This window comes from Trichosurus vulpecula, chromosome 5 (genome assembly GCF_011100635.1).
Source record: "Trichosurus vulpecula isolate mTriVul1 chromosome 5, mTriVul1.pri, whole genome shotgun sequence".
In the NCBI taxonomy this organism is placed as follows: Eukaryota; Metazoa; Chordata; class Mammalia; order Diprotodontia; family Phalangeridae; genus Trichosurus; species Trichosurus vulpecula.
Genome location: NC_050577.1, coordinates 288909258 through 288932256, shown reverse-complemented (window position 1 = coordinate 288932256; position 22999 = coordinate 288909258). Strand labels below are relative to the sequence as shown.

General features: G+C 42.6%; 1 protein-coding gene across 1 annotated transcript in view; it reads left to right on the top strand.

Annotated features, from left to right (window-relative positions):
- The first annotated feature begins 856 nt into the window (after positions 1-856).
- ALDH1L2 (aldehyde dehydrogenase 1 family member L2) overlaps positions 857-22999 on the top strand; it is a 59749-nt gene continuing 37606 nt past the window's right edge. Inside the window, exons 1-3 of the mRNA XM_036760803.1 lie at positions 857-933; positions 7939-8041; positions 21797-21941. Coding sequence (XP_036616698.1) covers positions 857-933; positions 7939-8041; positions 21797-21941 — 325 coding nt within the window. The remainder of the gene's footprint in view (positions 934-7938; positions 8042-21796; positions 21942-22999) is intronic.

The following is a 22999-nucleotide window of genomic DNA, read 5'->3' as shown; positions in this document are numbered from 1 at the left end:
GATGGTGAGATGAATGCCTTATTCTGCGGTGATGGAAGACCCTGCGTGCTTAGCAGAGAGGAGGGAGGGTTAGGATGGAAGGAAGCCCAATTCTCCCACATTCCTGGGGGTGGCTTCTGTGCTCCTCCATCATCACTTAGCATGAGTCAGAGCGCCGCCCACGTTCTGGCCCTTGAACGCCAGGTGCATTACCACCCCCGAGAGCGCAGAGGATGCCCCGGCTTGGGGCGCGTGGACACTCAGGGCCGCGCCGACGTGTCGCTCGCACCCGGGAGGCGCGCGCTCGCCGAGCTGGGGCCTTGAAAAGGCGGTGGGCGGGGTTAGGGGCTTTGCGTGAGACGGGCTGCGCCTCTGCCAGCTGGAGGGGGGCGTGCCCTGCTCTCTGCTGGGCTGGCCGGCGAGTGGTAAGGCTCCGCTGCCCTGGGGACCTGGCTCCACTCTACACGTTCCTGCTAACCGTGCGAGATGCTGTGGCGAAGCGGCCAGCTCCTAAGGCGGTTCTCCACCGCCCGGGTGAGTGGGGACAGCGCTCCATGCCAACTTGGCCTGCGGGCTCCGTCCGGGCCGCGGCGAGGGGCACCCTCAAGTTGTCCTAAAAGTGGGGAAAAGCGTGGTCTAGGAAGGGAGACCTGCTGGCTGGGAGCGAAGGGAAGCGTTGGGTGAATATGGTCAGCCTGCGAGAAGGGGAGGTGTCCTTTGTCTCTTAATAGAAGGGAAAGGGAGCATCGGACTAGCTAGCAGAGCATCTCGAGGCGGGTTTGCGTGGCGGTGAAAGGGAGCTGCGGGTCCCTTCTCCAAGGGATCAGCTGCTGCCTTTAACCCTTTTGTTGTAAGGATTAAATCCTTGGACGGCATCATGAATGAGTGGACGGTGCAGGGCAGCGTGACCCTGGGCCATCAGCTTGTTCTCTCTGCGTCTCAGTTCGCTCATTGGTAAAAATTAGGGAAGATGGGTTGTGGACTTAACCTTTGAGGTCCCTTCCAGCGCCATACCTACTATGGTCCTTCTCCCGGGTACTGGCGACAGAGAGACTTAGCTGCAGGAGGCTTGGAAGATAAATGCCCCCGAAATCTGTGTAATGCCTCGCAGAGGCTGGCCCGATTTAGCAGCTACAGCAGGCACTTGGGTTTCCAGGATTATCACGGACTGAAGACTTGGCCAAGTTGAACCACTGTTATAACAGTAAGAGGTACAGTAAAAGCAGCTGTCGCTCGGTGCCTCGGAATTGCATCAGCTGCCTAAAAGTCGAGTGAGTGGGAGGACACGTTGCACGGGAATTTATCCTCAGTATTTTCTGGGTCGAGGAGTTAGAGATACCTTTCTAAGTAAGGCCCCCAGTGTACACTGCCCAGGATGAAATGCTTCCCAGAGAAGGGGAGAAATGCCCAGAGGCATGACTCGGAGTTAATTGTATGCCATTTTGTAAAGTAATTGCCCTTTGATTTCCTTTGCCAAATAGTCCTCAGTAAACGTGTGTGAATAGTTCTAGAGCAGAAAAAGGCCTGGAATGATATAGTATACCTGTAAAAAAATATTTCCCCAGAACCCTAACTACTCATGGAGACACCGGTACTCACTTCAGATGGTGCTTGTTCTATCTCCCTATCATGGGAGTTTATTTTTTTCCAAATCAGTAAAATCTCACTTGAAGTAGCCAAGGTAAAGTGCTTTGAGGGATACTCCTTGCATTTTGTACCATAAAATTCCACTTATCACGGTGTATGTATGAAGTTGTGAGCCTTCAGTATGGCAAATGTTAATTTATGTATGCCTATATATAAATTAATATGCACATTAAGTCACATTTGTCATGTCGAAGACTTGGAACATTTGGGGAGGGTAACACATTAGATCAGGAAGAGACTGAAAAAACTAAACAACATCAGTTTTGACCTCTCTCTGAGTAGAACCAGGTGAAGTATGCAATTCACCAAGTAAAAATCTGGGTTTCACAGAGAGCTCAAGTGCTCCACTGTTTTCCAAGAAATGTTCAAACCCTGACCTGGCGCATGTGTTGAATAGATTGCCAATGGAAGATTTTGGGGAGAATGTGAACCATGACCACAAAGGATTAGAAGATGTGGCTAGGTGACAATCACTGTCAGGAAGTGGGAAGAGTACCTGCATGGATGAGAACACAAGTCCATTAAAGTTAAAGATTTTAGCTCAGCTTTTTCAGAGCATTGATTTCCATCAACATTGGAAATGACTTTTACCTTCCCAATTGCTTTAACTCATTACATACAGCTGTTTTAATTCTACCTTGCACAGGCTTTCTTCGTCTCTGCCAAATGCTGAACATAGATTGTTAATTCCAAACCAGTGCTTTACTTCTCATCATTCTTATACCCAACAGCCCACCACGTAGCCCCATGATTTCATGTTGCACACAGTATAAATGCCAAGCTGGGTTTGTCATTAAAGGCCTTCCGTCATCTTAAGGTTTTGTGTTATCCTTCTCTTTGTCGTGCACACATCAGTCTTCCTATCGAGCATGTCCTGCCTCCCTTTCTTCAGCTAAGGAAATCCTGTCCAACTTCAGTTGGATTGCTGCTACCTATTGATTTCGAGGAGAGAGAGAAGAGTGAGTTGGTGGGGAAATAGTTGGTACTTCCATATATCCATGCAATTTCGTGTGCTTTTAAATTTTAAAAGCTTGTTTTCAGGTGTGGAGGAAAGGGAGTACTCCGAGGGTGAATGACTCATCACCCTGAGGAAGGAAGGGGATTGGATGCCTAGGTTTTCCTTGAACTAGAAACCATACTTTTTAAAAAAAAAAATTAGTTTTTAATAGGTCCACCCTTCACTAAATCCTGTATCTTGTCTGTGACTCATGAATTGTTGGCACCGGTCCTAAGAAATTCGTCATTAATGCCTGTTTTATATGTGGAAGAGCATGTTTACACAAGTTTGTCATTTTTTGAAGGGGCCTTGAATCTTGGTTGAAACATGTCTTTCTTGCATATGTGCACAAAACAGAAACTTGTGAAAAAAATATAATTTCTCACCTTTGATTAGTATAAAGTTACTTAGCTGAAGTAGAATAAAATATTTTAGTACTCCAGACTTTACACTAATGAACATACTGTAGTTATTTTCAGTTTCTTCCCGGTGTTGGAGATTTGGTGATGAAAATGGCTTAGCTTTTCCTGACAAGTATCTTTGTAGGTATGGGCAGGAAAATGGTTCGAATGGGCCAAGATCAAGAACCAGGAATCCAACTATTGGGATGAAGAGTCACTGTTTGACAAAAACTGCTCGCAGAAATTAGGGTTAGGTCAGCATTTCACACCATGACCTAGGTATTTAAAAAAAAAATCAAAAAAGTTGGAGGAGGGAAGAAGATAACCTTTTGCAACTACAGATAGTAAAAGAGAGCTTGAAGAAATGAGATAGGGAAGATCACAGGATGCTAAATGAACAATTTTGAGTATATAAAATTTAAAAAAAACTTTTGCACAAATAAAATCATGCAGCTAAAATTAGGAGAGAATCAATTAACTGGGGGGAAATCTTTGCAGGAAATTTCTCTGCTCAAGGTCTGATATCCCAGATATCTAGGGAATTCATTCAAATATATGAGAACAAGGGCCTTTTCCCAATAGATAAATGGTCAGAGGCCATGAAGAGACAGGGAGGGAGGGGGAGAAGGAGAAACAAAAGGAAGAGGAGACAAAATCAATAATCATAAGAAAAATGTTTCAAATCAGTAATGCTAAGAGAAATGCAAAATCAAATAACCCAGGTTCTACCTTACGCTTCCAGATTGGCAAAAGTGATGAAAACAGAAAATGACAAATGTTGGAGGGGCTGTGGGAATACAGGCACACCAGTCAATCAGTAAGCATTTAAGAAGCATCAACTCTTCTGGCAGGAATTGAGCTAGGCAAGTGCAAAGAATAAAGCAATCCTTACCACAAGGAGCTTACCTTCTAAGGGGTAGAAAAGCAAGTCTGTATGTAAGTATATACAAAATAACTTGAAATTGAATAAATAAAAATGGCATACAAAGAAGTTTGGAAGGGAAGGCACTAACAGCTGGGAAGGATCAGGACAGGTTTCATGCAGAAGATGGTGCTTGAAGGAAAAGGAAAAAATACATTCGGGAGGATCAGATGATAGATGAACCAACCCAAAGGAGGGACAGAGAGAAAGACCAGTTTGGCTAAAGTGTAGGAGTCAGGATAATGTCCACTGAGACTAGCAAGTTAGGGTCAAGATGTGAAAGGCTTTAAAAACTAGACTGAGGAGTTAGTATTGGAGGCAATAGGGAGTAGGATGGGGACACAGTCCCTTCACTCTGGCAGCAGTGTATAGGATGGACTGGAGTGGTAAGAGATGAGGCACAGGTATGAGACCAGTTGCACTCTTGGTGGAGTTCTGGGAAGTGGTGCAGCCATTCTGGAAAGCAGTCTGGAGTTGCCAGGGACATCTGTTTCTCCTAATTTGGAACTGACTCCCCCCTCAAAATCATGCATCCCTTGTGACCTAGACTGGGCATATATAAAAAGGAAAGGATCTCCATGGAGCAGAGAGATGCCACAGTGGACAGATAGCTGTGTGAACTTGGGCAAGTCATGTAACCTCTTTTTGCCTCAATTTCCTTACCTGTAAAATGTGCTTAATAATAGCACCTACCTCCTAGTGCTGTTGTGAGGGCCAAATGAGATCATTTAGAGTGCTTAGCACAGGGCCTATCATGTAGTAAGCACTATATAAATGTTACCTGGTGTTAGTATGTACAAAAATATTCATAGCACTTTTGTGGCAAAGAATTGGAAACTAAAAGGCTGCCCATACAGTCACATGGGAGTAGAATGGAATGTGCCATAAGGAACCATGAAAGGGAGACATTCTGAGGAACCTGGGGTGAATGGATCCAGCATGTGAAGTAAGCAGAACCAGGAGAAAAATGTATACAGTGACTTTCTAATAAGAGCTCTAATCAGTACAATTATTGACCACGATCCAAAAGATGGATGATAAGAGTGTGCTCCCCACCTCTTGACGGAGAGCTGACAGACTCTGAAGGAGCTGCATGAGGCATATGTTTCCAGAGATGGCCAATGTGTGAATTTGTTTTACGTTTGTATGATAGCTTGTGACAAGGGACTTTTTTATTTCCTAACTTCGGAAGGAGAAGGTGAGAGGCTAGTGACAGCAATTCCAAAATGAATGAATGAATAAAAGGGCATACATGAAATACTTTAAAATGCACAGATGAGAGTTGAAGTAGGTTTAGAGGGAAACAGGCAATCAGGACTGCTTTGAAACTAAACTGCTGAGTTTAATACATATGTAAAAAAATCAAGCTGTACATAATAGATATAAGTGGTTTCCATGCAATCCTCTCCATTCTTTGTGGAAATGGTTTTGGTTTGGGTTTTTTTTTTTGGAGGGGGAGAAGGCAGGGCAATTGGGGTTAAGTGACTTGCCCAAGGTCACACAGCTATTAAGTGTGTCAAGTGTCTGAGGCTGGATTGAACTCGGGTCCTCCTGACTCCAGGGCTGGTGCTCTACTCACTGTGCCACCTAGCTGCCCCTGTGGAAATTGTTTTGGATGTTATTTTTCAACTCTTAAAAAAAAAACCACACAGATAAGTTGAGCAGCAAAAAAAGGCCAGAGACGGGCAGATTTACTGAGAAATGAGCTCCTGGATTCAGGATGCCAGCATTGTCAGTAACAAGTAAGGATTTGTGTGAAATAAAGTGATATCATTTGTATATGCACCAGCCTTCTGAGCACTGGTTGGCTTTCAGCTCTGCCATGGATGGGGGGGTGGGGGTGGGGTCTCACTAGAATTCCATCACCATGATTGCTTATGGAACCTGAGTAGAGGCAGGCACCATTTGTTCCTGCAAGCGATTTCCTTGGGACCCTGCCTTAGTAGTGTACCTTTGAAGAGTAGCCTTCATCAACTGTAGGGCATAAAGATGGTAAAGTTGTTCCTTTATTTGGACCTGTATCCTCCTTACCTCACCAAATAATATAAGTGACTCCTGTATCTGTGAGTCCAGATTTCCTTGACTAAGAATTCCTCTAGTCCTCCTACCAGTAGTGGCTGGGCATGTAAATTAGTCTACATTGACTCTAGCTCCTTCAAATAACTTCTGCCCCAACTGTAGGGCTATAGGGAATAAGTGAAGGGAAGAATTATGGGTGAAAAGCAGTTGGAATGGAAGGGGATTGTGGGGTAAAGGAATGGATTATACAGTTACAGATCTTTGCAATGGGCAGAAGGTTAAGTCAGTAATCCTGGTGGTGGGAGGTATAACTACTGAGATATTTGAAGGTACTTTGCTGTTTTCTGTAGCATCAGAGGAGATAGGGAGGAGAGATGAGCCCTAACCTGCTTGTAAACAGAGTAGAACAAAGCAGTTTTACAAATGGAGCACTCAGATCCAGTAAGAGGTAGGCTAGGAAGATCTAGAGCTGTATTCTTTCCTTGAGGAGTAACCAAGCATTCTCGGGTCCTGTGATGGAGCTAATGAAGGTATAACATAAACCGTTTTCCGGAGGGTGACACTACCACCAATGTGGAGGCCACAGCTCAATAATGAAATCCATTGTTACTGCTGCACTCTGTTACACAATCCAAATGGCATGACCTTATACTCAGACCATCTCTGAAAGGTTTAAAAAGTCATCTTCCGTTCATTTCTACCCTGTCCTCTTCCCAGATCTACAAGAAAAGTTGTCAACCACCCGTCCCCATCTTTGCTTTGGGAACAGGGATGGCCTGATTAAACTGGAAGGAGAGATCAAGAATAAATGGCAGGGTGCCAGTCCTATGTCAGCATGGCATTGAGGACCACTCCCCCAGCCAGGGCAGACCTTTCTCTCACTGCTCTTCATAAAGAGTACAGCAGGGGAGGTGAAGTGATAGATGAGCTTCTTCTGCACCTTGTTCTACAGGAGAACTTCCAGTACTTCTTTCTTGGACCTGATCGGGGAATAAATACATTTAAAGGGGATCATGAGGATCCCGGATTTTAGAGCCCGTAGAAAGGATCTGAGATGTCTTTGAATCCAACATCCTCATTCTACAGATGAGGGAACTGAGCCCCAGAGAGATTAAGTGACTTACCCCAGGATCACACAGCTGGTCAGGGTCCGAGGGGGAATTTCAGTCCAGCTCTTCCAAGTCCAATGCTCTAGCCACCATTCCTTGCTGCCTCAGAAGTGATTTGCTCAAGGTAACACAGGTACTAAGTAGCAAAGTCAGAATTTGAACATAGGTCCTCTGACCTCAAATCCAGCATGCTTTCCAATGTACCGTGTGGATCCTTGAACAAAGTTGAATACATAGTCCCAGTGTCTATAAAGGAACAGTACTTTTGCCTCAATGGCATTGAAGACAAGCTGGCATTTTTACAAGGGTAGCATTATTATCTCAATGTTATATCTGGGGTTCCCAGATCACTCCCAAAATTGATAGGGCAGAGTCTCATACAATTGCTGTTAGAGATGTAGGATGTAGAGCCAGGCTATCTCAAGCTGTATCAGCTTGACTTAATACTAAAAACCGCCCCCAGCCAGTATAGAGGTACCAAGCCATATCACACAAGACACCTGGGGAAAAGAGAAACAGATGCCCAGGCAACTCCCCATGCTGCCTTATGAGAGGTCCCAGGAAAGAGGCGCTGCCTACCTAGGGAATTCTGGGGAAACCCCAGCAGCCATGCCTTTCCCAAGCCCACCCTGATTTGAGTCGCCTTACACAGGCTCTCTCAGTGACCACAAGCTCCTTCAATAATGGGCAGTCTCAGTTACCGCCAAGGAAAATCCACTCTTACTCCTAAAATCCTTCATGTGCAGCCACCATAGCCTTTTAGTTAACAGTTTTTGAAATGACAAGACAGCTCAGCTTTACATTTCTCAGTGCTATTCTTTACAAGGGCTGACGTTGCTCATACCCCTCTATTGCCTCATCCAGGATGGTAAACACTCTAATTCTGCTGATGCAACTTGGCATGTGGCCCTTTGCCAGCCTCCTCTATAAGTCTGTTGGCAGCAGTCAGTGTGGAATCCAGCTTGCTGTAAGTCCTAAGAAACGTTCTGGGTGTGCTGAGCCAAACACCCAGTTCCTCTCCCCGCAAAGCACCATTAGAGGTATAGCAGATCAGGTGGCATCAAGGATAAATTGGTCCTTATGTTCCCTCACCTGGATTCGTAAAGGTTTACTTTCCTTAGTCACTGGTTCTGCTCACTAGAGTCACCCATCCATGTCCTCTACTGCTTCTGGCCACACCTGGACTCTCTAAGAGGCTTTGTTGGTGTCTGTTTAGCTACTTTGTTTGGCTACTTTGTCTACATCTGCCTCCAATTTGCATGGGTTATTTAGGAATGTAGCATGAGGTGAGTGGGGAGAGTAGGGAAGAAAGGCAGCTGTGACCCACGAAGAATATGAGACCACCATGGTCAGACATTGAGCTGGATCCCTTTCCAGATATACTGTTTGAGTCCTAGGAGGATATTCACAAATTTGATTCTTGAGAACTCATGCAAGACCAGACCCATCAGGCCTTATACACATTGATCTGTCCACCAAAGTGTCTAGCTCACCTAGAGTACCATTGTAAATGTCCAGAAGCTGCAGACCTACTCCATGAGAGAGGCCTTTCTCCTCTGTTGGGAGATTTGTTGGTTGGTAGAATCATCCAAAACCTTCCATACCTCTGGTCAGGAGCTTTACTTGGTAGGGTGAGCCAGCCAACAAGATGTGACCTGGTGCATCAGTCAGCCTCAGGAAAGCTATCTGGGTGTGCTCAGAGCAAAACTGCTGAGGCCCAGGATGGTCCATGGCCTGGCAGGAAATGTTCCCAGGGGCACTCTCCAGGCCGTTCTGGTCCCTGCCTGCATGCCTCCATTTGAACTCAGAGCCCAGAATTGTCTTCATGCAAGGTAGTTCCCCTGCCCCAGGAGTCCTATTTCTATCCTATGTGACCCAGATCCTGCTGCAGGGCAGTCTCCTGAGCCTCACATTCTTTTCTTGTTTTTCCTTTAAAAATTAAAACTCGGCCAGCATGAGCATCACTGTATCCAAATCAGAATAGAAAAAGACAATGGCATACAAAACCATAAGGCAGCTAGATGGCCCAGTGGCTACAGCGCTGGGCCTGGAGTCAGGAAGACCTAAGTTCAAATCCAGCCTCGGACACTCACTAGTTGTGTGACCCTGGGCAAGTCATTTAACCTCTGTTTGCCTTAATCCACTGGAGAAGGAACCGGCAAACCACTCTAGTATCTTTGCTAAGAAAATCCCATGGGTTTTGTCCCATGGTCCATGTAGTCCTGAAGAGTTAGACACTACTGAACAACAAATATGAAACCATCAATCTCAATTATAGATGGCTTTTTTTTAAGAAAGCATATAACAGATTCAACCCAGTTAAGTTCCAAAACTGTCCTGCTTGTCTATCTCCCTCCAAACTTCCCTTTGCTGAGGCTGTAGCTGGTACAGCCATTGATGTTTGAAGTGGCCTCTAATACTTAATAGCCGAGTACCCAGAGCAAGTCACTAAATTCTGGAGTCCTTTTTAAGCAAATAGGATCTGGTTGCTTGGTGGGGGCGCAGGGGGTGGGGCGCAGTTAGAAAGGTTATCAGAAAGTGACCATACCTTTTTAGGGCTCTAGATAAAGAGAGGAGTGCCCAGGCATGAATCCCAAGCTATGATGAATAAGATCCAAAAAAAGGGCTTTTTAAAGTTACAGCACCTGGGCAAGTCACTTAACCTCTGATTGCTTCACCAAAAAAAGGGTGGGGGGCAGGTAGGAGATGGCGTAGATAGAGCACAGGCCCAAGAGTCAGGAGAACCTGAGTTCAAATTCAGCCTCAGACCCTTGCCACTTACTAGCTGTGTGACCCTTCCTTGGCAATTGTCTCGCCAAAAAAATAAAAATAAATATAGCAGAGGCTGTTTGAACTTGACAGATGAACAGGGATGATGAGAATGCAGAACCACTCAACTCCTATCAAACTTCTTTCTCAGTGAAAATGATCTGCAGACTGAGGAGTGTAGGACAAAAATTGTATGATCTGCAGACTAAGGAGTGTAGGACAAAAATTGTTCAAAGTGAATTGAAGACCTGCTGGGAAAACCCCTAGCTTCTTTTAAATGAACTGTTGTTATCAGGCTGAAATGAACTCTGTCTTAGGGCAATAAAAATCATAGATTTAATTGTTGAGGTCCTATTAGTGATCTCTGGGGAAGGAGAGGGAAGGAAGTAAGCATTTATGAAACAACTACCATGTGCCAAGCTCTCTACAAACCTCTTGTTTGATCTTTGGGAAAACTTAATTAGAAGGCAAAAGGTATTGCAAGCCTGGAGACAGACAAAATGGTCGGATTTTCAAAAAGGGGAAGAAGGCGGATTCTTCAACATGTCAACGTGCTTTAATTCCTGGAAGAATTTCCAAACACATTATTACAGAGTTTGCAAGCATTCTGAGAGCAGTGATTGCTAGGACTTGCCAGGAATATTAAAAAATGATTCAAGGCAGACTAATGTACGTTTCCTTTTGACAGAGTTCCTAGACTTGGGGATCACGACCATCAGTCATTCAGTAAGCATTTATTAGGCACCTGCTATTCCAGGCACTGCTCTGGGTACTGGGGATAAAAAGGCAAAATTAAAATCAGCCCTGCCTTCTAAAAGTATTTTTCTGTAAGGGGAAACAATATAACACATTTAAGTGGATACAAAATTTATACAAAGTAAATATAAGGAAACTTGAGCAGCAAGATACTGAGAGTTTGGGGGATAAGGAAGGGCCTCAAATTGGATGAGGTATTAATACTGAGCTTTGAAAGAAACTAGGGGTTCTAAGAGGCAGAAGTAATGAAGGAGGGCATTCCAAGGAATAGGGGCCAGCCTATGCAAAGGCATGGAGGTTGGAGATGTGGTGTCATATGGGGATGTAGGTAAGTTTGACTACAACATAGAGGGTATGAGGAAATGGTTTTTATTTCTTAGAACTTTGTAAATGCAAAATCATATCCTTATAAATAGGGGGATATAGAAATAGAGACCAAAAATGGAAGGCATTGCAGAAGTCAAAGTTTTGTTGGCTCTGCCATGGGGAGTCAATGATGACAGACTGGTGCTTAGGAGGTGGATCAAAACTGGATATCCAAATTTAGATGTCATCTGTTTAGAGACAATAATTGAACCTGTAGGAGCTGATGAGTTTACCAGCAGAGAGGGCAGAGAGAAAGAGACAAGGATGGAACCCTATAGTAGATCCTCAGAGGGTGTGCTGGCTAAGGAGACTGAGAAGGAGCACTTAGGTAGAGGAGAAGCAGAAGAGAGCAGTGTCAGGCAGACCTGGAGAGGAGAAGGTCCAGGAGAAGACAGTGGTCAACGGTATCAGATTCTGCAGAAGGGTCAAGGATGAGGACTGAGAACAAGCTAGTGGATTTTGCAATCAGATCATCACTGGTAATTTTAGGGAGAGTAGCTTCAGTTGGGTTAGAGGCCAGATTACCAGGACTTGTGAAAACTAAGAGGAAAGCAAAGTAGAAACAATTAATGCAATTTTTGCTAAGAATTTGGCAGTTTAAGAAGTGTTTTAAAGGCATAGGGTAAAGAACTGGGCTTGTTTGTAGGTTGTAGGGAAGGCACGAAGAGATTGAAGATTAGAGACCGAAAGGGATGATTTTGAAGGCAATTTACCAGGGAGATAACATGGGATGGAATCAAAGGTCCAGGTAGAGGGCTTGACCTTGGTGAGAAAGGCCTTATGCAAAACTAGAAGTAATAGGAGGAGGTTACAGACAGGTAGATTTGGGCTTTGTACAAGTAAAGCTTAGTAATGATCAGAGCTGTCTCAGAGACATGAGCTGGCTGCGTGTAGGGAGCTCCCTTCATCATGGGAGGTGTTCAGGAAGAAGTTGGCTAGCCATGTGCTCAAGAGTTGCAGAATGGAGATTCTCACTCAAGTACAGTTTAGACTAGGTGATGTCAGATGTTGCCTTGAAGTCCTAGGCCAGTGGTTTTCAGAATCTGGTCTGGGGTCACCAGTGGGACCTCAGAACCCTTTAAGGCACCCTTTGAGGTCCTACTATTTTCAAAGTAGTACTAAAATGTTTTAAGTTCTAATAGAGTAGCTATAGATGCTCTACAGCTATGTAGCACAGTGGTTCAAGCACCAGGCCTGGAATCAGGAGGACCTGAGTTCAAATACAGCCTCAGACATTTACTAGCTATGCGTCCCTGGGCAGATCACTTAATCCTGTTTGCCTCAGTTTCCTCATCTCTAAAATGAGCTAGAGAAGGAAGTGACAAACCACTCCAATATCTTTGCCAAGAAAACCCCAGACAGGGTCCTGAAGAGTCAGACGTGACTGTGAAAACGAATGAACAGCTACAGATATACACCCACATAAACAAAGCTCTTTGCAGGGGGAAGTCCTCAGTAATTTTTAAGAATGTAAAGGAGTCCAGAAGCCTTTGAGAATCTACCCTTTGCTATGCTATTTTTGATTGCCTGAGGAAAAGCAGTTCTCCCTAAAACAGTTGTGATTTGAAGGCTAATGCATAGAAGGAAATTAACATATAGCCCAGAAATATTTCTGAATCTATCATGCCCTTATAAGGTATAACTACCACCTCAGTGATTAGCACAGTGCCTGGCACACAGTAAGGGCTTAATGTTTATTGACTGACACCTTCAATAAAACAATAACATAATTAACCTTTTTTTTAAGTGTTAGCCACTCCTCTTTTGTACCATATCAGGGCCAGAAAATCTGACTTTGCTCATCTGTAAAATGAGGGGATTACATCACATGATCTCTAAGACCACTTCCAATTCTAGAACCCAAGGTCCCAAGTCTTCCTAGAACACTTTATATCCTTCCTTTTTCCCTGTCACATTCTACTTACTTTATATCGTGGTTATTTGCATATCACATCATAGCCCGCCTTACCAGAGGTGAGGACTGTGGTGTTTTTTCTTTTTAGCATTCTTAGCATCTTTCATAGTAAATATTTAATATTTGTGGAATTATTGTGGAAAGGAGTTCCCTTCCATGTCAAGAATGCTAAAGAAACTATATTTCTACCATTGATCTGTCAAACAGTTACTTTTTTATTCTTTAGAGAAGTAAGTCTTTAAAAAGCTCACATTCTTTGAGGCAGACTAATTGCAGCAACATAGTTTGCTACAAAAGATGTTTATCCATGGTATTGCTTTGAATTACCCTGTTCTCATTTCTGCCTTCTGACTCATGCTTCCATAGGGCAGATTTTTAAAATTAAATGCTGTTTTTCCCAATGCATGGATGGATATGAACAGAATGTTTTCCAAAGAAGAAATCAAAGCTATAAATAGCCATATTTTTAAAATGCTCTAAATCACTAATAATTAGAAATATGCAAATTAAAACAACTCTCCTATACCACCCCACACCCATCAGATTGAATAAGAACAGAAAAAGGAAGACAATTGCTGGAGGGGCTGTGGGAAAACTGGTATGCACCATTAGTGGAACTGTAATGTAAATTGGACCAACAATTGGTCCAAACAATTCTAGACAAAAATTTTGAATTATGCCCCAAAAAGCTATTAAACTGTCCATACCCTCTGACCCAGCAATGCCACTACTAGGCCTGTACCCCCAAGAGAGCAAAGAAAGAGGAAAAGGACCTACATGTACAGAAATATTTACAGCAACTCTTTTAATGATGATAAAGAATTGGAAACTCAGTGAGTGCTCATCAGTTGGGGAGTTGCTAAACAAGTTATGATTATGATAGAATACTATTGTGCTGTAAGAAATGATGAAGGGGATAACTCAGAAAAACCTGAGAAGACTTATATGAACAGAGTAAGATGAGCAGAACTAGAAAAACATTTTATATAACAATATTCTAAACATAAGTTAACTCTGATCAACAAAATGACCGATCACAACTCCAAAGGACTCCTGATGAAACATACCACCCACCTCTAGACAGAGAATTGAGGGACTGAGTAAAAATTGAACATTTTTTTCTTGATTTTTTTTTGATATGGCTAATGCAGGAATTTGTTTTGCATGACTATACATATTTGTAATGGCCTTTGTTTTCCTAGCCTTCTCAATAGTAAGGGTAGTAGAGGAAGGAGAGAATTTGAAACTGTAGATAAAATTAAATTAATTTTAAAAATAAGTAAAATAAAATTGTATGCAGTCCTTTTCTCCACAACAGAGATATGTAGTACCAAAGATTAGTGTAAATGTCTTCGTGCATCTCCCACCGACCATCACACATCTCAGACTAGCTGTCCTATAGGCATCTTAAAGTCAAGGAGACTTTAACTGAAACTGAACTCATTATCATGCTCCCTGCTTCCTTATTTCTGTGTCACCATCGAGGACACCACTCCTCTCCGTCAGTCAGGCTCAAAATGTAGGTGTCATCATTGACTCCTCATTCTCTCTCTCACTCCACAAATCCAATAAGTTGTCAATTCTTGTAGACGATGCATTTTTGCCATCTCTCATATACATCCTCTTTTCCTTTCTTGGTACAGGCCCTCATCAGCTCACACCTGGACCGCTGCCTGTTGGTTGATTTTCTTGCCTCAAGTCTCTCCCTACTCCACTTGCCTATCAAAACAATCTTCCTAAAATGCAGGTCTGACCATATGACCTTTCTATTTAGTAAACTAGTTTACTATGTCCTCCAGAGTCAAAAATAAATTCTCTGTTTGGTTTTTAAAGCTCCTCATGACTTGGCTTCCTCTTACCTTCCCTGTGTTCTTTTATCTCAAACTCCCTTCCATGTACTCTGTGATCCAGTGACTCTCCATCTCCCGACTCATTTCCACCCCTTATCTCCCATGTTGGGAACTCTCTCCCTCATCTCTGCCTCTGGGCTTCTTCTAAGTCTCAGCTAAAATACCACTTTCTGCAAGAAGCCTTTCTCAATGCTAGTGCCCTTCCCGAGACCACCTCCAGTTTATCCTATGTGATGTGGATCCCTAAGGATTAAAAATAATATTAAGGGTTGCTTTTTCAGTACCTTGCAAGGCCCCTCTTGAACCTGAGGGCATCCTAGAGTCTCTTCCCCTTTCTCTTGAGTTACCAATTAACTTCCCCCTTATCCTGGACAGTGGAATTCCTGGTCTCCCTGCCTCACCCTGGGTCATCTTCTGGTCTCCCTTATCTTGTGTCATTGGTTGCCCCTCTACCTGTGTCCTTATCCCTTTAAGACTTATCGTATCCATAAATCTCCAACCCCCATAAGAAACCCTAAAATCATCCTACAGGCTGTATAGCTTTTTGTCTATATAAGTCTGGTTCCTTCCCTACATCAGTGCCTTTATTTAGCTCCTTACTAAATCTCAGGCCCACCGCTTTTGCATCAATACAGCTCCCAATGGCTACAGAGAAGCTCTCCCAACTCTGACCTCATCATATACATATACATATATATGTGTGTATATATATATTATATATATAGGTGTCTGTCTATATTCTGTCTGTGTTTGCATGTTGTCTTTTCCATTAGATTGTTAAATCCTTGAAGGCAGATTTTTTTTCTTTGTATCCCCAGTATTTAGCACAATTCCTGGCACTCAGCATGTACTTAAAAGGACCAGAATTTAAGAATACTCCTAAGGACCATCAATTGACATCATACTTTTGCACATGCTAAAGAAAACAGGATGAAATTTTGTTTCAAAGTAAAATTATAATAGCTACTTATTTGTACAGATAGGAGAAATTATAGTAAATAACAGTAAAATTATTTTCGGTGGCGGGGGGGGGGGAGGAAGGCAAGGCGATTGTGGTTAAGTGACTTGCCCAGGGTCACACAGCTAGCAAGTGTCAAGTGCCTAAGGTCAGATTTGAATTCAAGTCCTCCTGACTCCAGGGCCAGTGCTCTATTCGCTGCTCCATCTAGCTTCCCCCCAACCCTTTTTAAAATTATTTTTAAGAAATTAAAAATTCTTGAATCAACTGACAATCTTGGTTCTTCTAATGTTAATAAATGTTTTGGGACTTGACTATCTGTAACACTGAAAGTCTGCCATCTCATTGTAGACAGCTATTCAATCATGAAATGTAAATTTCTAAATGCAAAAAGAGTCCTACAAATGTGAACAGTCTGAAGCCTTTTTTAGGAACATTATGAACCTGGAATTCAATTCCAAATGGAATTACCATGCCAGCTGAACATCTTATTAAATTTGAATTGTGCATGTCATATACAACTTATTTAAATGAAGAGAAAGTAGAGCATTGTTGTGCGTATTAGAATGATAAACAACTAGAGATTTTGTTGTTGGCATATATGCATAGTAAAGTTGAGACTGTATGAGATCCAGCCCCTGTTTTAGTTACCCTTTCATTTTTTGCCCTTAGGTTTACTTTCATGCCAATTAGGGAAGAGGATGGGAGCTGAGATGAGAGTTGTGCTGCCTTCCCACCCCCTTCTCCCCTTCCCCCACCCCAGCCCCTGCATGGCTTCTGTAGGATTTTGCTGGCTAGAGTCCCTAAAATAGGATTTGGAGACATAAACTTATAATTTGGGCTTTAACAAATAAGAGGAATTGTCTAACCACAAGTCAGATAGATGGCTACAACCATGTCTTTGGGTCTGCAGAAAATTAGAAAGAAAAGAAATCAGACTTAATCAGCCTGTGCCTTTTGCAGGCTGGCTGCCTGGGCATGGTGACTCACAGCCCCAGACTCTCCATTGAAAGAGCTTCAGCCCTTTCTTTAGCCATGGAGTAGTATGCTAGCTGAGGCAGCAGAAAGCAGCAGACAGACCAAAAGAGGGGAAGTAGGTGATGACCAGCAGATAAGAGGAGGGTGCAGGTCAGTGCCCGGTGGAGATACAAAGCCCATCTGAGGAGAGAGTGATAGTGGTGTTGCATCCGAGGTGTAAAATGCCTAAGTGATCCAGGTGCCCCGAGGAGTGGGGGATGCCCATGTGCATGCCCTTCCTGTGGTGGTATGGCAACCTGTTTGAACACACTCCATGTATACAAAAAGGGATCTTTTCCATCACTTAATTTGCTATGGTTAATTAAATGGTATTTGCTTTGAACAAATGTGTCCTCTGACCTTGCAAAAATAAACATGTCAGTGGGAGGAGGGGAAGTTTGAGTTAATGGTTTTGAATGAATGACCCATAGAACATGGGCTAGCTTTCCAGTGTCCCATGTGTGAAAGGGGGGCTGGGTGTTACCCAAAAATGTTTAATTCAGTATTTCAAAGATCTCTGATTTTGCTGGTTTAGGTACTCCCTGCAGTGACAGTTATAATTCTATGCCCTAGTAGATGGTCTTTGAGTTGCTAGAGTTCAAAATAAAAATAATCCTTTAGTAGCCCACATTTTGGTAATGCTCTTGTCAGAATTTAGCTAGATCCTCAGATAACAGAGTCTGAATGGCAAGAGATCTTAAAGGTCATCCATTCCAACTGAAACCTAAACAAGAATCTCTCCTATCACATCCCTGAAAAATGCTTATCCAAATTCTACTTGAAGACCTCAAATTAAAGGGATCCCCTTCCTCAGGAGGCAGTTCATTCCACTTTTAGACAGCTCTTATTGTGAGGAAGTGTTGTGGGTCGGACATCAGGCATCAGCATTTCCATACTCAAAGACTTTATAGTTTGATATAGGACCTGTCAAAGCTTGTACTAGTTTAGCCTTAGAGAGCCCTAAGTCACCTCCATGCCCCATGAGGACTCAGTGGGGCTTTAGTGGATGGTTTTACAGAATTTAAAGGATAGGGGATAGGAGGGAAAAAAATTCAAAAGAATTTAGTGTCATGGAAGGCAAGTTTCATTGAAGCAGTTTCAAGAAGGGATAGTCCCTAGTCTTGGTACGTCATCTCTGTTTCTTATCATACCATACATACCTGGTGAATCGCACCCAGGATAATCTGTGGTGAAACAGCCCTTCCTCTTCCAATAAAGGAATGAGGGGCTGAGGGCAAAAAATGTTGCACGATCTTTCTGTTGTTGTGTATAACTCTGTTACAAGGGAGGGTTCCATTTGGAGTGCTATATAGGGAAATGATTGTGTGATATACGAACAAAACATACCAATAACACTTTAAAAAAGGAAGAACATGTTTAACCCGCCAAGCATCCACTGCTGTTAAATGACATGCCTGCCACCTCAATGTGTAACATGGGCAAGATGAAAATCCTTCTTACTCCCCATTTTAAAATGAAAAGGTTCAGTTTTCAGTTTTTCTATGAAATGATCAATGGATATTCTACAACCTGCTTTTATTTTTAAAAAGAAATAAACTTAATCATCCCCTTCATTGCTGTGGGGCATTTCTGCATTAGATAGTGGGACCTGATATGCTTAGTTAAGCCCTTTCTTTCCATAAACTTTCTTAAAGTTCCCTTGTCTTCCTCCAATGTCTCTTGGAGTGGAGATAAGCCTGGGGTCTCCAAAGCTGCACCTATGGAGTCTCAGCTCTGACAGGGGCAAGTAAGCTTTAAAAAAAAAGCCTTCAAGTTCCAGCCTTGTGGTGGACTATCTGCCTACCTGCCTAGCTAACTTTGGAGAGGTCCATCACCCCATTGGCTGAAAGGCTTTCTTTGTTGGCTACAGTAACTCTTCTTTAAAGACTGTACAAAACCATGCATTTAATAGGCATTAACAAGATGCTTATGTGATCATGGAGGAATCATGACCAGCTTGGTAGAAGAGAACATCCACACTGATATCACTTTTCTTTCAAGTGCTGAACTGGTTGTTAAATGGGATCTTTGCTTACTCAGTAGGACTTGGGAGAAAAGGCCCTTAAACTAAAACACTCATTTAATTACTACTTTGGGGAGGCATCACTTTTACAGAAATAAGCCTGTGCTGCTCTAGACATGTGGCTTGTCACTCCAAAAAGGGATTTCTCTATATTCACAGAAATGAATTGGGAGCAGGGAAAAGTTCAGAGTAAGGGAAAAGATAATCACAGGCCTTCACTGTTTGGCTCCATTCATTATTTTAAAATGTTATTAAATACTTTAAAAATGACTTCTTGGAACACTTGATGGAATAAATATTCCATTAAATACAAAACCACATTCTAGATATAAACGATTTTGGGGGATTATCTATTATCTGTGTACATATTGTTGCCTTTGTAATTATTTAGCACATGTGCATGTATGATAATATTTAATATATAAATATTATGCACATATACAATTATTATATATAACTGGTCTCCCTGCCTCCATCTTTCCCTTCTCCAATGCATTCTTCACATCACTCCCAGAGTAACCTGGATAATTAGGTTTGATCATGTGTCTTGCTTAAAACTTTTAAGTGTATTCTCCACCCCACCCTCCACTAACTCCAAAATAAAATATTAAACCTTTAGGCTAGCATTGAATGCCCACTGTATTATCGTATCTGGTATTCTAAACCCCCAAGTTGATCAGCAGAGTCTCAGACAGATACTGTTGTCTTTTTCAGGAAAGCTTAAAAAATCAGACTCCTCTAATATTGGCAAACTGACACCACTACCCGTGTACCACCCACCTCAAGCTACTAGAGAGATTTACCATTGCCATAGAGCACAAGACCTCCAGGGAACATGTGAGGAAAGGGGACCTTTCTCAGGGGAACAGCATCCAAGGGAAACATACAATGAAGCCTCCAAGGGTTCTCACCAATAGAATTTCCCTCTTTGAACCCTGGTCTCTCCTGGAGTGTGTCACCCTCCAAAAACAATGAAAATTTCTATGACACCAAGATAACAGTAATTCTATGACTACCAATGGAGAAGTTATTCTTTCTCATTTAATTCCCCATCCACTTCCATCCCCAAAGCCATCCCCTGATACAGCCATAAAGGTGGAGCCAGCTACAGGAGACTATAGGCACTGTGCCTTGAAGCAATGGAGACAGCCGCCTGTTCTCATCCTTCCTGTTGTCCTTGACCATGGTGCTGACCTAGGATGACTCGGCCTTAATATGCATCATTTCAGGCAAACTTGGACAATTCATTGATCCTAGCCCATATCCTGCTTCTCCTACCAGAATACTTTTACTTATACCACTCTCCATGCCTCCCCCTATACTTTTGCTGGTTAAAATCTGCTATTTCTTTCAAGCCTAACTCAGGGGCTATTTCTGTGGTGCCTTCACTGATTTCTTCTGCTAACAGCCCCTTACCCTCCCCACTAGAATGAAGAGATCTTTCTCGTTTTAAACATCTTGTTTCACTTTTTTCACTTTGCTATTTACTTACTAAGGGGACTGCCACTTTGATTTGTCAGTGCATCAATCAATTTCTCCCTCCCCTCTCATATTGTTACCCATTAAGAGTCCCCAAAACTCCTTGATGAAGTGTTGACTACATCGGGTAGTAATTCACTGAGAAGACTATGCCTCTTATTGGCATCAGATAGGGGAATGTGAAAAATGGTTTTTCTTAGTAATCATTATCTTGGAAACTCAGATCTTCCCCATCCCTCTTTTTTTTTTCAAGGTTTAGTCCTTCTTCAAAAGGACTTTAAGATCTAATCTAAATGGGTCTATTCCTGCTCATTATGTTGCCCAGACAGGTCTGGGGAAATGTTGATTCTTTCCTATTCTTAAGGCAGGTGATACGGAAATCGATGTCTCTTTGACCTAGGTATTCAAGACCTCGTTTTAATATAGCCCACCTCCCAGCATGTTGATCAGAGTTGATTGGCATCCCTTGGGAACACGTATTCTTCAAAGGGCATGTAACCTGTACCCCCAAATCCCAAATAAAGCCAGTTTTGCACTGTTAACTCCCATGCAATGCATGTCAAGCCAGCTTGAGAGAAATTAAACCATAGACACAGGCAAAAACAACAAAAATGCCATCTTGTTTCTTTCTCTCTGCGCCCCTCCTTTATACTTACACCATAAATAGCCACTTGCTAAATTGAAAGATTCTTGAGGACAAGAGACATTTTATTTCTTTTTTGTTCTTCTATGACAGTGCCCTGTGCACAATCAATATGTGAAGGATCCAGCCCTAAGTCATCGGCCTAAATGTTCCCAACCAGCTTCCCATGGCACCAGCTCCTATGCTTTGAAACCAGACCAAGAAACATTACGTACTGGCCTTAGGGATTGTGCCTTTCACTACTGCTTCATCCACTAACTGTGTGATCCGTCTAAAACTCTGATCGTTTCCTCACCTGTAGAACGGGTGAAATGACAGCACCTGACTGCTCAAATCAGGTGACGCACGTACCCGTTTTACAGACATCAAAGCGCCATAAAAATGCTATCCTAGCCACAGGTGCATGGCGTGCTATTTCTCAAGGAGTGCTGTACTAATGAGTTAAACTTTTAACCCCTTCAGAGCTACAAGATGTATCCTTCAGGCTTTTTTTCTGTCACACTTTGTGATTTCTCAGTGAAATCAACTTTGCTGACGAGTGCTTCTGTGAATGTACCCACTAGCATTTAAAGGGAGACTTGTAGAGAGTCTTTATTAATTTTACCCTTTGGATAAAGTAGCCTCCGTTTGGGCAGTGGTGTGTTGGTGAAAGCCCTGGACTGGGCATCAAAAGGCCTGCTTTCAAGTCCTCTCCCTGCCGTTTAACCAGCCATGTAGCCGTGGGCTAGTCATTTAACAGTGTCTTCATGTGGAAAAAGGAGACAATACCGATTCTACCTCATAGGATCTAAAAGGATGTAAACTGTAAAGTGCCCTTAAAAATAACTAAAGCATATTATTTTTGTCTTGTCTATGGACTTATTGTATCCATAAAATTTTTGTGTGGCAGAGAACTTGTGATTTCCCTCTATTCATTCTAAAATGTCATAACATAATTATTTCTTAGGTTTATTACAAAAATCAGCTGAAGTTGGCACTTATAGGCCAGAGTCTCTTTGGGCAAGAAGTCTATAGCCACCTCCGGAAAGAAGGCCATCGCATAGTTGGAGTGTTCACAGTTCCAGACAAGGATGGAAAAGCCGATCCGTTAGGTAAGTATAGCCTGAAATAATTAATTTACTTTTCTAAAGGAGATAGTTTTTTGGTTATAGCTATTTTATGCCAGATATGACCAATTGAAAGTTGTTTTTATTATAATTCAGTAAACATTTATTTGGCACCTACTACATACAGAGCACTCTTGTTGTTGTGTTTGTCCTTCATTCTCGAAGAGGACCATGACGCCAGGGAAATGATGGTAATGACTTGAAGTTGACTTTGATTTGAGCGAGGGAGGACTCTCTAAAAGAGCGCCCAGCCAGGGTTGTAAGTGTCCTCAGAAATCATCTCATCCATCCACCGAACAGAAATACAAAGTTAAAGTAAAACTTGCTCTGACTTCAGTGGACAGATGTGGCAAATGCACAAATAACTATAATAAAATACATAGTAAATATAATATGTATTTAATACAAAATAAATACATTATAAAAAATACATAAGGACACAGAAGGATGTAAGCAAAGTGCTTTGTGAAGACCGAGGAGAGAGACTGTCAGCGACCCGTGCTCATAGACACACCTGAAGGAGTAGGAAAGTCTTCTGAGGGTGCTGTTAAGGATGCTGCTGTCACATTCCTATACATGCCTTCTGTGCCCAAGACCTCAGGGATCCCAGGCCAGGACCCACCTTACCCAGTAGCACAGATATGGAGAGGAACCCATCTAGGTATTTCCTTCCCTCCCAGAGTTCCCCTGCTATGCCATGGAGAAGTCTTCCTGGACTTCTTGTTCTCCTTCCTTCTAACCCTCACAACTCTGCCATTGCAGCATAATGGGCCAGTCTAAATACCAGACAGAAATTCAAGCTGCTTCTATTTTTACATGGTGCCTATAGGCAGTCTTGGAGTAGAAGATAGGTTAGTTCCCTGATGACTGCCAGACTTCTAGTCTAATTGTGGTAGGAACAGGAAAGGTTTTCTGAAGGAGGGGCCGTTTGAGTTGAATTTTAAAGAACATAAATAGAAAAGAAAGTCTATAAAAAAGCTTAACGAGGTCATTCAAACCAAGTCAACAAATATCTGGTTCTTGGAATATTCTTTTTTAATGCT